This window comes from Budorcas taxicolor, chromosome 12 (assembly GCF_023091745.1).
Source record: "Budorcas taxicolor isolate Tak-1 chromosome 12, Takin1.1, whole genome shotgun sequence".
Classification (NCBI taxonomy): domain Eukaryota; kingdom Metazoa; phylum Chordata; class Mammalia; order Artiodactyla; family Bovidae; genus Budorcas; species Budorcas taxicolor.
Window position 1 is genome coordinate 77,000,596 of NC_068921.1, and position 15,005 is coordinate 77,015,600.

The 15,005-nt window shown below is 41.8% G+C and overlaps 1 protein-coding gene across 1 annotated transcript in view; it reads left to right on the forward strand.

Annotated features, from left to right (window-relative positions):
* PCCA (propionyl-CoA carboxylase subunit alpha) overlaps positions 1–15,005 on the forward strand; it is a 381,652-nt gene that overhangs the window by 5,949 nt on the left and 360,698 nt on the right. Inside the window, exon 2 of the mRNA XM_052649967.1 lies at positions 9,265–9,342. Within this exon, the coding sequence (XP_052505927.1) occupies positions 9,265–9,342 (78 nt within the window). The remainder of the gene's footprint in view (positions 1–9,264; positions 9,343–15,005) is intronic.

The following is a 15,005-nucleotide window of genomic DNA, read 5'->3' on the forward strand; positions in this document are numbered from 1 at the left end:
TGGGGTATATTTTACACTTGGCACACACAAGAATTTGGCAGATTTCAAATGCTCAGAAGCTGCCCATGGCTAGCGGCTACCATACTGGACAGCCAGCTCGAAAGCACAGATTGCAGTACTAAGTTGAGCCCACCTTGAGGGTGAAGTGGGGGCAGCTTTTTGAACCCCACGATGGTCAAATCAGGGCTGTGGCCTGGAAGGGATGTAGCTCAAGGCTTGAGAGAGAAGTCCTGTCTGGTTGAGGCAGATGGGGCAAAGCAGGGAGCAGGTGTGAACCGTGGGTGGTCAGCACACCAACGGGGGCCTTCCCACCTGGAAGACGGGTGCTGGATGCATGCCCATGGCATCTGCTACAGGTAGGGTGGGAGGGATGGCCTGGGTATGGGGCTGTGTTGGAATGAAGAGGCTTTAGAGTTGATGCACACAGTTCCAGCTTATCATGGAGGCAAAACTGGAGACTCTTGACTGTCCCCCCCCCCCCCCCTTTCAGTTTTATTGAAAAGTGAAAGTGAAAGTCGCTCAGTTGTGTCCACCTCTTTGGGACCCCATAGACTATACAGTCCATAGAATTCTCCAGGCCAGAATACTGGAGTGGGTAGCCATTCCCTTCTCCACGGGATCTTCCCAACCCAGGCATCGAACCGAGGTCTCCTGCATTGCAGGCAGATTCTTTACCAGCTGAGCCACAAGGGAAGCCCAAGAATACTGGAGTGGGTAGCCTATCCCTAGTCCAGCAGATCTTCCAGACCCAGGAATCGAACTGGGGTTTCCTGCATTGCAGGCCAATTCTTTACCAACTGAGCTATCAGGGAAGCCCTAATATTGAGAAATAATTGAGAAATAGTTGATGTAAATCTTGAGATTTTATCATCTCTCTCAAATATTAGGTATTCAACCTAGCTTGCCAAGTGAAAGTCTTGTCAGACAGCTGAAGATTGGGATAGCTAGTGAAGTCCTGAAGGCTACATAGTCAATGTAAGTGAAAGAAAAGCTATATTTAAGTGGTAAGGCCTGACATCATGGTGAAAAGGCCCTATGGCGGTGTTTTAAAGAGGGCATTTTCCCGCATCATTCTGTGTCTCTTAAAATGCCGAAAGATGCAGTTGGCTCTTGCTTACCAGCTCTGTGTCATGAAACGTGGGAGGAGAGCTTTTCCTGGAAATTTTGAAGATGAATCACTAACAAGTGTTTTGTTTTCCTTGGTAAGGTCATCTTACTGCTCCATTGGCCCATAGTTTTGAGGATGGCTTCTTTGAAGTAGAATGCGTTGTGCTAATGAGTTAGCCTGTCAGTAGAGTTGTAGTATTATTCACTTGAATGCCCCTGTGGTTATGTTAAGAGTTCTGGATTTGGTAGGGTTTAGTTTTTAAATTGTGCTTTAAACTTGAGTTTAGTGGATTTGTGAGTTTGGGCTACCACCTGAGGCCACAAGCAGAAAAATGTGAAAGTAGGTGCTGGCTTAGGTTAGAAAAGGGTATTTCCCTCTTGGCAACGGTTGGAAGGCCTCTGAACAGTTTGTGTAAAAGCTGTACCCTTTTTTTGGTTAATACTTACTTCATTCTTACTATAACATACGCAAAGGTGTGCTGGGCATTTTACACATTCTTATTTAATCCTCACGTCAGTGTTAAGTCCTAGATAAGTGGTTTTATGCCCAGTTTGTATACGAGAAAAACTCTTGTTTTGAGGAAATGGCTGAGCCAATTTCCCAACGAGGGCCTGAATCTGAGTCTAGATCAGAGCTCTTAATTACTCCATTATTACTCTAATGGTAACTCCCAAATGGTCTGGGATAATTTTAAGAAAGAAAGTTACAGCTGCGTAATTGGATTTAGTTGTTGGGTAATACCTCACATTTCGTTGGTGCATTACAGTTTATAAAGGCCGGTGTGTTTTGGGTTTTTTTGTTTTTTAAAGACAGCTCTGCAGGAAAGCAAGGGAGGTGTCATGTTGTACATTTTACAGATGAAAACTGGGGTCCAGAGAAATTACTTGCTCAGTGTTGTGTACCTGTGAAGCAGTAGAGTAAGCGTTGACCTGGGTCTTCACCCTTGTGGTGAACTCACAAGGTCATGCTACTTCGCACGGGCTGCCTTGTTAGCTGGCACTTCTCATCTAAGTGTGGAAACTATAGAAAATCTTTATTCTTGCAGAAGAGAAGCAGAGCAGTATGTTCTCTGGAAGTCATTTTGCACACACTGACCTTTCTCCTTTTCATACTGTTCATACTGTTCATGGGGTTCTCAAGGCAAGAATACTGAAGTGGCTTGCCATTCCCTTTTCCAGTGGAGCATATTCTGTCAGACCTCTCCACCATGACCTGCCCATCTTGGGTTGCCCCACAGGCATGGCTTGGTTTCAATGAGTTAGACAAGGCTGTGGTCCTAGTGTGATTAGATTGACTAGTTTTCTGTGAGTATGGTTTCAATGTGTCTGCCCTCTGATGCCCTCTTGCATCACCTACCATCTTATTTGGGTTTCCCTTGCCTTGGGTGTGGGGTATCTCTTCATGGCTGCTCTAGCAAAGCACAGCCGCTGCTCCTTACCTTGGACGAGGGGTATCCCCACGTCATTAGGTGCCCAATATGCTACTGGAGATCAGTGGAGAAATAACTTCAGAAAGAATGAAGGGATGGAGCCAAAGCAAAAACAATACCCAGTTGTGGATGTGACAGGTGATAGAAGCAAGGTCTGATGCTGTGAAGAGCAATATTGCATAGGAACCTGGAATGTCAGGTCCATGAATCAAGGCAAACTGGAAGTGGTCAAACAGGTGATGGCAAGGGTGAACGTTGACATTCTAGGAATCAGTGAACTAGAATGGACTGGAATGGGTGAATTTAACTTTGATGACCATTATATCTACTACTGCGGGCAGGAATCCCTCAGAAGAAATGGAGTAGCCATCATGGTCAACAAAAGAGTCTGAAATGCAGTACTTGGATGCAATCTCAAAAACGACAGAATGATCTCTGTTCATCTCCAAGGCAAACCATTCAATATCACAGTTATCCAAGTCTATGCCCCAACCAGTAACGCTGAAGAAACTGAAGTTGAACGGTTCTATGAAGACCTACAAGACCTTTTAGAACTAACACCCAAAAAAGATGTCCTTTTCATTATAGAGGACTGGAATGCAAAAGTAGGAAGTCAGGAAACACCTGGAGTAACAGGCAAATTTGGCCTTGGAATGCGGAATGAAGCAGGGCAAAGACTAATAGGGTTTTGCCAAGAAAATGTGCTGGTCATAGCAAACACCCTTTTTCAACAACACAAGAGAAGACTCTACACATGGACATCACCAGATGGTCAACACCGAAATCAGATTGATTATATTCTTTGCAGCCAAAGATGGAGAAGCTCTATACAGTCAACAAAAACAAGACCAGGAGCTGACTGTGGCTCAGATCATGAACTCCTTATTAGCAAATTCAGACTCAAATTGAAGAAAGTAGGGAAAACCGCTAGAGCATTCAGGTATGACCTGAATCAAATCCCTTATGATTATACAGTGGAAGTGAGAAATAGATTTAAGGGACTATATCTGATAAATAGAGTGCCTGGTGAACTATAGAATGAGGTTTGTGACATTGTACAGGAGATAGGGATCAAGACCATCCCCAAGGAAAAGAAATGCAAAAAAGCAAAATGGCTGTCTGGGGAGGCCTTACAAATAGCTGTGAAAAGAAGAGAGGTGAAAAGCAAAGGAGAAAAGGAAAGATATAAGCTTCTGAATGCAGAGTTCCAAAGAATAGCAAGAAGAGATAAGAAAGCCTTCTTCAGCGATCAATGCAAAGAAATAGAGGAAAAGAATAGAATGGGAAAGACTAGAGATCTCTTCAAGAAAATTAGAGATACCTAGGGAACATTTCATGCAAAGATGGGCTCAATAAAGGACAGAAATGGTATGGACCTAACAGAAGCAGAAGATATTAAGAAGAGGTGGCAAGAATACACAGAACAACTGTACAGAAAAGATCTTCACAACCCAGATAATCATGATGATGTGATCACTACTCTAGAGACAGACATCCTGGAATGTGAAGTCAAGTGGGCCTTAGAAAGCATCACTACGAACAAAGCTAGTGGAAGTGATGGAATTCCAGTTGAGCTATTTCAAATCCTGAAAGATGATGCTGTGAAAGTGCTGCACTCAATATGCCAGCAAATTTGGAAAACTCAGCAGTGGCCATAGGTCTGGAAAAGGTCAGTTTTCATTGAATCCCAAAGAAAGGCAATGCCAAAGAATGCTCAAACTACCGCACAGTTGCACTCATCTCACATGCTAGTAAAGTAATGCTCAAAATTCTCCAAGCCAGGCTTCATCAATATGTGAACCGTGAACTCCCTGATGTTCAAGCTGGTTTTAGAAAAGGCAGAGGAACCAGAGATCAACTTGCCAACATCCACTGGATCATGGAAAAAGCAAGAGAGTTCCAGAAAAACATCTATTTTTGCTTTATTGAGTATGCCAAAGCCTTTGACTGTATGGATCACAATAAACTGTGGAAAATTCTGAAAGAGATGGGAATACCAGACCACCTGACCTGCCTCTTGAGAAACCTATATGCAGGTCAGGAAGCAACAGTTAGACCTGGACGTGGAACAACAGACTGGTTCCAGATAGGAAAAGGAGTACGTCAAGGCTGTATACTGTCACCCTGCTTATTTAACTTCTATGCAGAGTATGTCATGAGAAACGCTGGACTGAAAGAAACACAAGGTCGAATCAAGATTGCCGGGAGAAATATCAATAACCTCAGATATGCAGATGACACCACCCTTATGGCAGAAAGTGAAGAGGAGCTAAAAAGCCTCTTGATGAAAGTGAAAGAGGAGAGCGAAAATGTTGGCTTAAGGCTCAACATTCAGAAAACAAAGATCATGGCTTCCAGTCCTATCACTTCTTGAGAAATAGATGGGGAAACAGTGGAAACAGTGTCAGACTTTATTTTTTTGGGCTCCAGAATCACTGCAGATGGTGACTGCAGCCATGAAATTCAAAGACGCTTACTCCTTGGAAGAAAAGTTATGACCAACCTAGATAGTATGTTCAAAAGCAGAGACATTACTTTGCTGACTAAGGTCCATCTAGTCAAGGCTATGGTTTTTCCTGTGGTCATGTATGGATGTGAAAGTTGGACTGTGAAGAAGGCGGAGTGCCGAAGAATTGATGCTTTTGAACTGTGGTGTTGGAGAAGACTCTTGAGAGTCCCTTGGACTTCAAGGAGATCCAACCAGTCCATTCTAAAGGAGATCAACCCTGGGATTTCTTTGGAAGGAATGATGCTAAAGCTGAAACTCCAGTACTTTGGCCACCTCATGCGAAGAGTTGACTCATTGGAAAAGACTCTGATGCTGGGAGGGATTGAGGGCAGGAGGAGAAGGGGACGAGTGAGGATGAGATGGCTGGATGGCATCACGGACTCGATGGACGTGAGTCTGAGTGAACTCTGGGAGTTGGTGATGGACAGGCAGGCCTGGCGTGCTGTGATTCATGGGGTCGCAAAGAGTTGGACATGACTGAGCAACTGAACTGAACTGACCTTTCTCCTTTCGGCTGTGATAGGCTAAAAAGTCTTTGTAGATGTACTTGGTTAACATTTTTCCTTTGAAGTCTTTTTCTAGGACGTAGAGTTCTGGACTGGGCTTGTAGCCTGGTTTTTATATGCCTAACAAAAATAAGAAGCATTAAAAATTCTATGTAGAGGTCCAAATTAGCAGATTTCTACCAACTCGTTCCTTGTATTTTTTGAAAAAAATTATGTTGTGGCTCTACAGAATCATCTGATTTTTGACTGGTGTACATTATAGCTTTGAACTTTGTTGAAGCTCTGTCAGGGGTAAACAGGAGCGCAAGAGAGCAGGATATGGCTGACTGTAAACCACTCTGGGCTTGCTGTGGGAATGGCTCAGCCTCCTGTTTTTCCTCTGTAGGTGTGTTCTGCTGCTAAGGTTCTGACTGGTTGCATCATTTCTACTTCCAGGTACTTGGCTAATTAGGGGCACCTGTGTTTTTCAATTTTGGGGTCCAGTGATCACAAATTCATTTGTATACAAGCTGTATGCTTTCTTTTTTTGATAATGGTGGTAAAATATAGTCTGTTAGATCATCAGAAACAAGTATTTAAAAACAGCAATAAAAAGATGAAAAAACAAACAAACCCAGTTTGATCCATCTGTACTGCTATAGCTTGTCTCCTACATTTTGGCCAGGTGCTCTATGAGGTCGCAGAGAGTCGGACACGACTGGAGCAACTTAGCAGCAGCAGCAGCAACTTGTATTAGTGGACATGAGATTGAGCAAACTCCGGGAGATAGTGAAGTACAGGGAAACCTGGCGGGCTGCAGTCCGTGGAGTTGCAAAGAGATGGACACGACTTAGCGACTGAACAACAGCAATGATTTGTAATAGAGTTGATTTAGTTTCAAGAACTGTGTGGTGTAGACATTTTAAAATTTGAGTTTTATGTTATTGGCAGTTTCCTGAGTGAATGTAGATTATACGGAGTCGGCTAACCCAAGCCTCTTCCAGAGCTTGGCCACTTGAAGATGTCTGATTCTTCTGGGTTAGAAACTGTCCCTTGAGGAACAAGTGTAGTCCATTTTTTTCATGAGCCCATCTGATGAGATAGAATCCTGAGGCTTTTATTCCCAAAGGTATTCTAGAAACTTAATCCTTCAGTCATGTTTATTCGAATCTGTGAAATTAGCTCCATTTCTACCAAACAACTCAGCGTTTGTTGCTCTCGGAGCTGTCGGGCAGTGAGATGCCTGTCACTGTCTTCTTGGACGGCACGTTCGGTTTGGGTTAACTGCATATTCTTCATAATTGTCAGATGTTCACGCATGTTAGAATCTCTGTAATAAGCTTTTGTTTTCTGAATGACAGTGGTGTAGGTGAGTAGGGACTTTAGAGGAAACTGGGCTTCCCTGGTGACTCAGATGGTAAAGAATCTGGCTGCAGTGCAGGAGACCCGAGTTCGATCCCTGGCTCGGGAAGATTCCCTGGAGGAGGGAATGGCTACCTGCTCCAGTATTCTTGCCTGGAGAATTCCACGGACTTAGGCGTCTGATGGGCGACAGTCCATGGGGTCGCACAGAGTAGTACATGACTGAAGTGACCTAGCACGCAAACACCTAAGGAAAACACCTGGGGAGTTAAAGTGGTTTGCTCTAGTCCTGGAAATAGTGTCAGACTGAGCTCGGATTAGAACTCAGGCTCTTTCATCTCTTCTCCCAGAGTTCTGTTCATGGCAGTAGGCTGGGAAGTGTTGCCTTCCCCAGACATAAACATCACTGTTTACTCTCCCGAAAGCTAATTAGAATACCCAAAATGTCTACCCCAGATTGTGTTTTGTCTCTGAAAGACTCACATTTGGCTTTTGCCATCAGGAATCAGTTATGCCCTTTATTTGTTAGTAATTAAAGACACATGTATGATTTTTGTAAAATCCTTTCTTGTGTATACTTTTGTGAAAGGATATTTTGACACATGCCTACAACTGAATGTTATGTGCCTTATGATATTTGGCAAAATTGGTAAAACTGTAAGCTGTTTTCATTTTATTAAATTGTTAGGAAGCTGGTATGCTCTTTACTTTTCTTGTGTAAATACCCTAGTGCTGCCTTGGTGCAGACTACATGTGAGAAATCCCAGGTAGCTTTTGCTTTTCTTTTTTTCTTTGTTGTTGTTTAGTTGCTAAGCTGTGTCCTATTCTTCTGTGACCTCATGGACTGCAGCCCGCCAGGCTCCTGTGTCCATGGGAGTTCACAGGCAAGAATGCTAGAGTGATTTGCCATTTCCTTCTCCAGGTGTTCTTTCCAACCCAGGGATAGAACCCGCCTCCTGCATTGACAGGCGCATTCTTTACCACTGAGCCACTAGGGAAGACCTTTTTATTCTGAGTTTGCCTTCTGCATTGGCTAAGCTATAAACACAATATATGGTTTTTAAGTGAGGAGGTGTTACCTTTATCCTGTTAAATCTGATGTGAGAGTAAAGTTGCCAGATTATAGCTATTCTGCTGAGGGCAGTGGAAGACTGAATTTTTTTTGATCCAAAAGAAGTGGGGGTGTACTCCCTTGGTACATTTTTTTTTTTAAATGCCAAATCATCTCTTTGCACAGATGTTTAGTATTAATGTGGAAGTGCCACTATTTATATTATCTCAAAATAAAAAAAATTAATAATCCTTTTACCAGATCTGTGTTTAAATTTTCTTTACCACTGCAGCCTAGACTTGACATTTCTGCAAAATTAAAATTCTTGAGACTCAGTTTTCTAAATTGGAGTTGGAATGCACAGGGATGCTCGCAGAACTGTAAGAGTGTTTTGGTCTGGGAAAGGGAGACAGTAGTGAAGTCAGTTTTCTTCCCGTTTTCAGCTCTATTCATCACCAGTCCTTTTTACTTGGTGTGGTAAGTTTTACTAGGTTTTATTTTGTAAAGTGTATCTTTCTTCTCTGTTACTTTCGCTTCTGCATAAAGATTACATTTTGTAATTTGGCGCTTGTTACTTCTAAAAAAGATAATTGGATTCATCTTTTTCATTTTAAAATGTTGTTGTAAATTACCTGCTTCCTGTTTGAGCTGTTAGAAAATTCTGAGTACCTTTTCCCACCACCCTCACCCCGTTTTTTTCTTGATTTACCTTCATCAGTGACTATAGGATTAATTATTTTCTTAAACCTTTGCTATAGCCTTTATTAGTGATTCTTCTTAATGTTTTAAAGGCTCAAGATATACTTTTTCCCACACACATATATGGTAATGAATTAAAGTAAACTTGATTATTAGTGTTAACCTTTTCATTTTTATCTGCCAAGCCACATTTATACCAGAATAAGTAAAATATATTTTGTTATTTTCTGGGCCCTGTTAAAATTGAAGCTTTTTGAAAGCCAAGACACTTGTTTTATGTTGTCTAAAGTTCTATGTGGTATGTGACATTCTGATCCTGCTATATCTGTCTGCATGATCAGAAAGACTTTTCTTCAGATTTTTATTTGACCCATTGACTCTTACACTTTTCTGGAGATTGTTTTGATGTCTTTGGATTCTCATGTGTGCCAAGGGAATGTGTCTAGTTGGGGTTTACCTTCTTTAGTTAAGGTATATTGCTTAGAACTACATATATTGATTGATGAAACACTGTAGCCAGAAGCATACTGGAAGAATTACCCTGAAAAATATTTTTAAAGCTCATTCAAGTGTCTGTCGTTTATTTCACTTTCGTTTTTTTTCTTTTCTTTCTTTTGGTAGCATGTTCCTCATTATTCAAGACGGTACTTAGTGGCGTCTCGTACTCTGTGTTCAGCTGGATATGATTCTAATGAAAAAGTAAGTATTTCAAAAATCGTTTTAACAGCAAAGTTAAACTGTTTTGTTGTCTCCACATTGTGTTCACCGGGCAGGTTCCATTTTATTGATGCTGTGTCATTTTTTATTGCTATACATCAGGTTTTGTAGGTGTTCAGTATTTGTCCCTTTTTTCATTGTGGATCACAACCTGAGGCTTTAATTTTGTATTTGTACCTATACCACAAATTGAATAAATTCCCAATGTATTTCCCTTGTTTTCAGCAGGATCACTAATACATTCTTTCTTAGACTAGGCAGTTGAGAGATTTTAATTAAACTATTAATGTTTTTTTTGTTTACTTAATATTTGTAACTATTTTTGAGTGAAGGCAATTATGGGTATTGTAAATTTTGGGACAAGGGAATATTGGTTAAAATCTTGGTATATGATAATGTCTGAGGCCTGTAATGGAGAAATAAAGGAACTGGAAGTGGTGATCGGAGGTGAAACATGATTTGGTGACAATGACGGCATCAAAGAGGCAGAAGAAGAGTTTTGGTTAAGAAGAGATGATTCAAATTGAATGTCAATAAAGTATACAGTCAACAAAAACAAGACCAGGAGCTGACTGTGGCTCAGTTCATGAACTCCTTATTGCCAAAGTCAGACTCAAATTGAAGAAAGTAGGGAAAACCACTAGACCAATCAGGTATGACCTAAATCAAATCCCTTATACAGTGGAAGTGAGAAATAGATTTAAGGGACTAGATCTGATAGATTGAGTGCCTGATGAATTATAGACAGAGGTTCGTGACATTGTATAGGAGACAGGGATCAAGACCATCCCCATGGAAAAGAAATGTAAAAAAGCAAAATGGCTGTCTGAGGAGGCCTTACAAATAGCTGTGAAAAGAAGAGAAGCCAAAAGCAAAGGAGAAAAGGAAAGATATAAGCATCTGAAAGCAGAGTTCCAAAGAATAGCAAAAAGAGATAAGAAAGCCTTCTTAAGCGATCAATGCAAAGAAAGAGAGGAAAACAACAGAATGGGAAAGACTAGAGATCTCTTCAAGAAAATTAGAGATACCTAGGGAACATTTCATGCAAAGATGGGCTCAATAAAGGACAGAAATGGTATGGACCTAACAGAAGCAGAAGATATTAAGAAGAGGTGGCAAGAATACACAGAACAACTGTACAGAAAAGGTCTTCATGACCAAGATAATCACAATGGATCACTCACCTAGAGACAGACATCCTGGAATGTGAAGTCAAGTGGGCCTTAGAAAGCATCACTACGAACAAAGCTAGTGGAGGTGATGGAATTTCAGTTGAGCTCTTTCAAATCCTGAAAGATGATGCTGTGAAAGTGCTGCACTCTATATGCCAGTAAATTTGGAAAACTCAGCAGTGGCCACAGGACTGGAAAAGGTCAGTTTTCATTCCAATCCCAAAGAAAGGCAATGCCAAAGAATTCTCAAACTACCACACAATTGCACTCATCTTACACGCTAGTAAAGTAATACTCAAAATTCTCCCAGCCAGGCTTCAGCAATACCTGAACCATGAACTTCCAGATGTTCAAGCTGGTTTTAGAAAAGGCAGAGGAACCAGAAATCAAATTCCCAACATCCACTGGATCATGGAAAAAGCAAGAGAGTTCCAGAAAAACATCTGCTTCTGCTTTATTGAGTATGCCAAAGCCTTTGACTGTATGGATCCCAATAAACTGAGGAAAATTCTGAGAGAGATGGGAATACCAAAACCACCTGACCTGCCTCTTGAAAAACCTATATGCAAGTCAGGAAGCAACAGTTAGAACTGTATGTGGAACAACAGACTGGTTCCAAATAGGAAAAGGAGTACGTCAAGGCTGTATATTGTCACCCTGATTATTTAACTTATATGCAGAAATTATCATGAGAAATGCTGGGCTGGGAGAAGCACAAGCTGGAAACAAGATTGCCCGGAGAAATATCAATAACCTCAGATATGCAGATGACACCACCCTTATGGCAGAAAGTGAAGAACTAAAGAGCCTCTTGATGAAAGTGAAAGAGGAGAGTGAAAAAGTTGGCTTAAAGCTCAACATTCAGAAAACAAAGATAATGGCATCTGGTCCGATCACTTCATGGGAAATAGATGGGGAAACAGTGGAAACAGTGTCACACTTTATTTTTTTGGGCTCCAGAATCACTGCAGATGGTGACTGCAGCCATGAAATTAATTAAAAATTAGTTAAAAAAAAAAATTAAAAGACTCCTTGGAAGAAAAGTTATGACCAACCTAGATAGCATATTGAAAAGCAGAGACATTACTTTGCCCACTAAGGTCCATCTAGTCAAGGCTATGGTTTTTCCTGTGGTCATGTATGGATGTGAGAGTTGGACTGTGAAGAAGGCTGAGTGTCGAAGAATTGATGCTTTTGAACTGTGGTGTTGGAGAAGACTCTTGAGAGTCCCTTGGACTGCAAGGAGATCCAACCAGTCCATTCTAAAGGAGATCAGCCCTGGGATATCTTTGGAAGAATTGATGTTAAAGCTGAAACTCCGGTACTTTGGCCACCTCATGTGAAGAGTTGACTCATTGGAAAAGACTCTCATGCTGAGAGGGATTGGGGGCAGGAGGAGAAGGGGACGACCAAGGATGAGATGGCTGGATGGTATCACGGACCCGATGGACGTGAGTCTGAGTGAATTCCAGGAGTTGGTGATGGACAGGAACGCCTGGCGTGCTGCGATTCATGGGGTCTCAAAGAGTCGGACACGACTGAGCGACTGAACTGAACCGAAAGTAGAACTAATATGAATGATTATTTGAGAATGAAGTGGTCTTCTAAATAGCCAAAGTATACAAAACTACTCAAAAGAATCTTGAAATTTGGAGAACAAATGATCTATATTCACCGTAGCTCAATAGAAATGTAAAGTGGAGACAATTGCAGGACATATATAATTTTTTATTTTCTAATAGCCATATTAAAAAATAAACAGGTGAAATTAACTTTCATATTATTTTTTGGTTTTTGGCCATGCAGAGAGGCACGTGGGATCTTAGTTCCCTGACCAGGGATAGAACCTGTGCCTCCTGCAGTGGAAGTGTGGAATTTTAACCACTTGACTACCAGGGACATCCCAGTCCCAGGTCTTTAAATGACATATAAATCCTTTCTTAATCAGCATTTTTACCCCAGCTTATTTGCCACAGTACCCCATACTGTGTTTTGTGCTTGAGCTATCTTAAAAATTACTTGTAGTGTTTGTGCTGCCATCTGCTTTCAATGTCACTGCCTTATTAACATACACTATTCACTCTCTCCTTTTGCTGCATTTAACACAGCACTTAACACACTTTGTTTTGATTGTAGCACTTAACATACTTTGTTGTGATTGTGCCATATTGTACATTGAAGTTATCAAATGCCCTTGACATTTACCTGTTCTTGTTGATGCAAACGGGAGGTGTCAAGTTGGTTTAGGGAGTTCTTGGTGGTCCAGTGGTTAAGACTGCTCTCTCACTGCTGAGGGCGAAGGTTCAATCCCTGGTCAGGGAACTAAGATCCCGCAAACTGTGTCATATGGCCAAAAAAAAGAAGTTGGTTTAAATTTATTCGTGTGTATATTCTTCTATATGCATAGCCTATCTGGAAGAATATTCAGGAAACTAGTAGTAATTGTTGCCTTTGGGGCAAAGATCTGGGTGTCCCTAATATGTGTCCCCGTTTTTACCTTCTAAGATCTGAACCATATTCATTTGTTATTTAGTTAAAATCTTAGGTATGGAAGATGAATTGGTATTAGCTTTATTGAACTTGTGTACTAATTGGTAATCCATTAATAGTCCTCTGTTAGGGTTCTTCAGAGAAACAGAACCGGTAAGAGACAGATGAAAATTTCTTTTTTTTTAATTGGCTCACCTAATTCTTGGGTTACCCTGGTGGCTCAGATGGTAAAGAATCTGCCTGCAGTGCAGGAGACTTGGGTTCAATCCCTGGGTCGGGAAGATCCCCTGGAGAAGGGAAAGGCTCCTCACTCCAGTATTCTTGCCTGGAGAATCTCATGGACAGAAGGGCCTGGCAGGCTATAGTCCCTGGGGTCGCAGGGAGTCAGACACAACTAGGCGACCAACACACCTAATTAAGGAAGCTGAGAAGTCCCTTGCAGTCTGCTCTTTGCAAGCTGGACACCTTGGAAAGGTGGTGTGTAAGTCTAGTCCAGGTCCAAAGGTCTGGGAACCAGGAAAGCTGATGGTGCAAGTTCGAGGTCGAAGAGTAGGAGAAGACCAACATCCCAGCTCAACCTGGGAGGCAAAACTAGTCCTCTCTTCCTCCACGTTTTAGTCTGTTAGGCCCTCCGTGGACTGGATGGTGCCCAGCCACACTGGGGAGGGCTGTCTGCTTTACCGAGTCCTCTGATTCACATGTTAGCCTCATCTGGAAACACCATCACAGACACCGTCAGAAAAAATGCCTCACCTGGACACCCTGTGGCCCAGTCAAGGTGCACATAACACTAACCATCAGAAGCCCTGAACAGAGATGAATGGGAATGTGTCAGGCGCCGCAGTCATGCTGGCACAGATTTGTCCCCATGAGACAGAATCTCATTCCTAGATTCCTAATCTGGTTTGCTGCCCAAAGGATCGAATAACAACACTCTAGCTAACACATACTCAATATATAGTGCACGCTAGGCTCTACACTAAACCCTTTATGGTGTGAATTCAGATTCTGGCTACCTCCGTGTCAGGTAGCTCTTACTCCCGTTTTAAGAACCGGGAAAAGAGCTTTCAGTAGGCTGGCTTGACCACAGGGGAACACGTGGTAGTGTTGGGATTCCAACTGGGCCAGGCTGGCTTCAGACTAGCTCTTAACCTTCATTCTACTTCTTCCATAGAAATTAGGATGGAATTTGTACTCCCTGTAATATTATTATAATTCGTTGTTAACGTGTTGCTTAACGTGGAAGTTGCAGTGTTTGTGCTGCTTTTATCTGAGGTAGTCTGCTTAATATTTAATCAGTGTTTAAAGATACAGTTCAGGGAAGTAGGAACAGGTTTCTTAGTATATGCTTACTGCTTCGCAGGAATGGAATGCCACTCCAATATTCTTGCCTGGAGAATCGGATGAACAGAGGAGCCTGGCAAGTGATAGTCCATAGAGTCGCAAAGAGTCAGACACGATTGAACACATACACACACACATGATTTTACACACATGCACACGATTTTATAGCTTCACCCCAGTATTTTTGCCTGGAGAATCCCAAAGACAGAGGGGCCTGCTGGGCCACAGTCCATGGGGTTGCAAAGAATTGGACACGACTAAAGTGACTCAATGCACGCACGCACGCACGCACGCACGCACGCACACGATTTTATATCTCCAAGCCGTAGGTGGGATTAGGGTATTTTTTTGGGCCCAGGTGGAGGCTTGTCTCAGTTGGGTAGGATAGCCCATGTGTGGTATAAAGATTCAGTCAAGACTTTAAAGGCCTTTTGCAGTTCTGAGATTCTGTAATTTGCTCTCAGGTTAACATATTACTTTAAGTTATTTAAGAGAACTTTTAAGATCATATATACCTTTAACTTTTCTTATAGAAATATGACTAAAACTTCAAAAAAGGGTCCATTTAACATGCAACAGTTCACTAACCCAGCAATCACTGTGTACTAATGTATAGCATCCATGTTACTTAAAATTGTT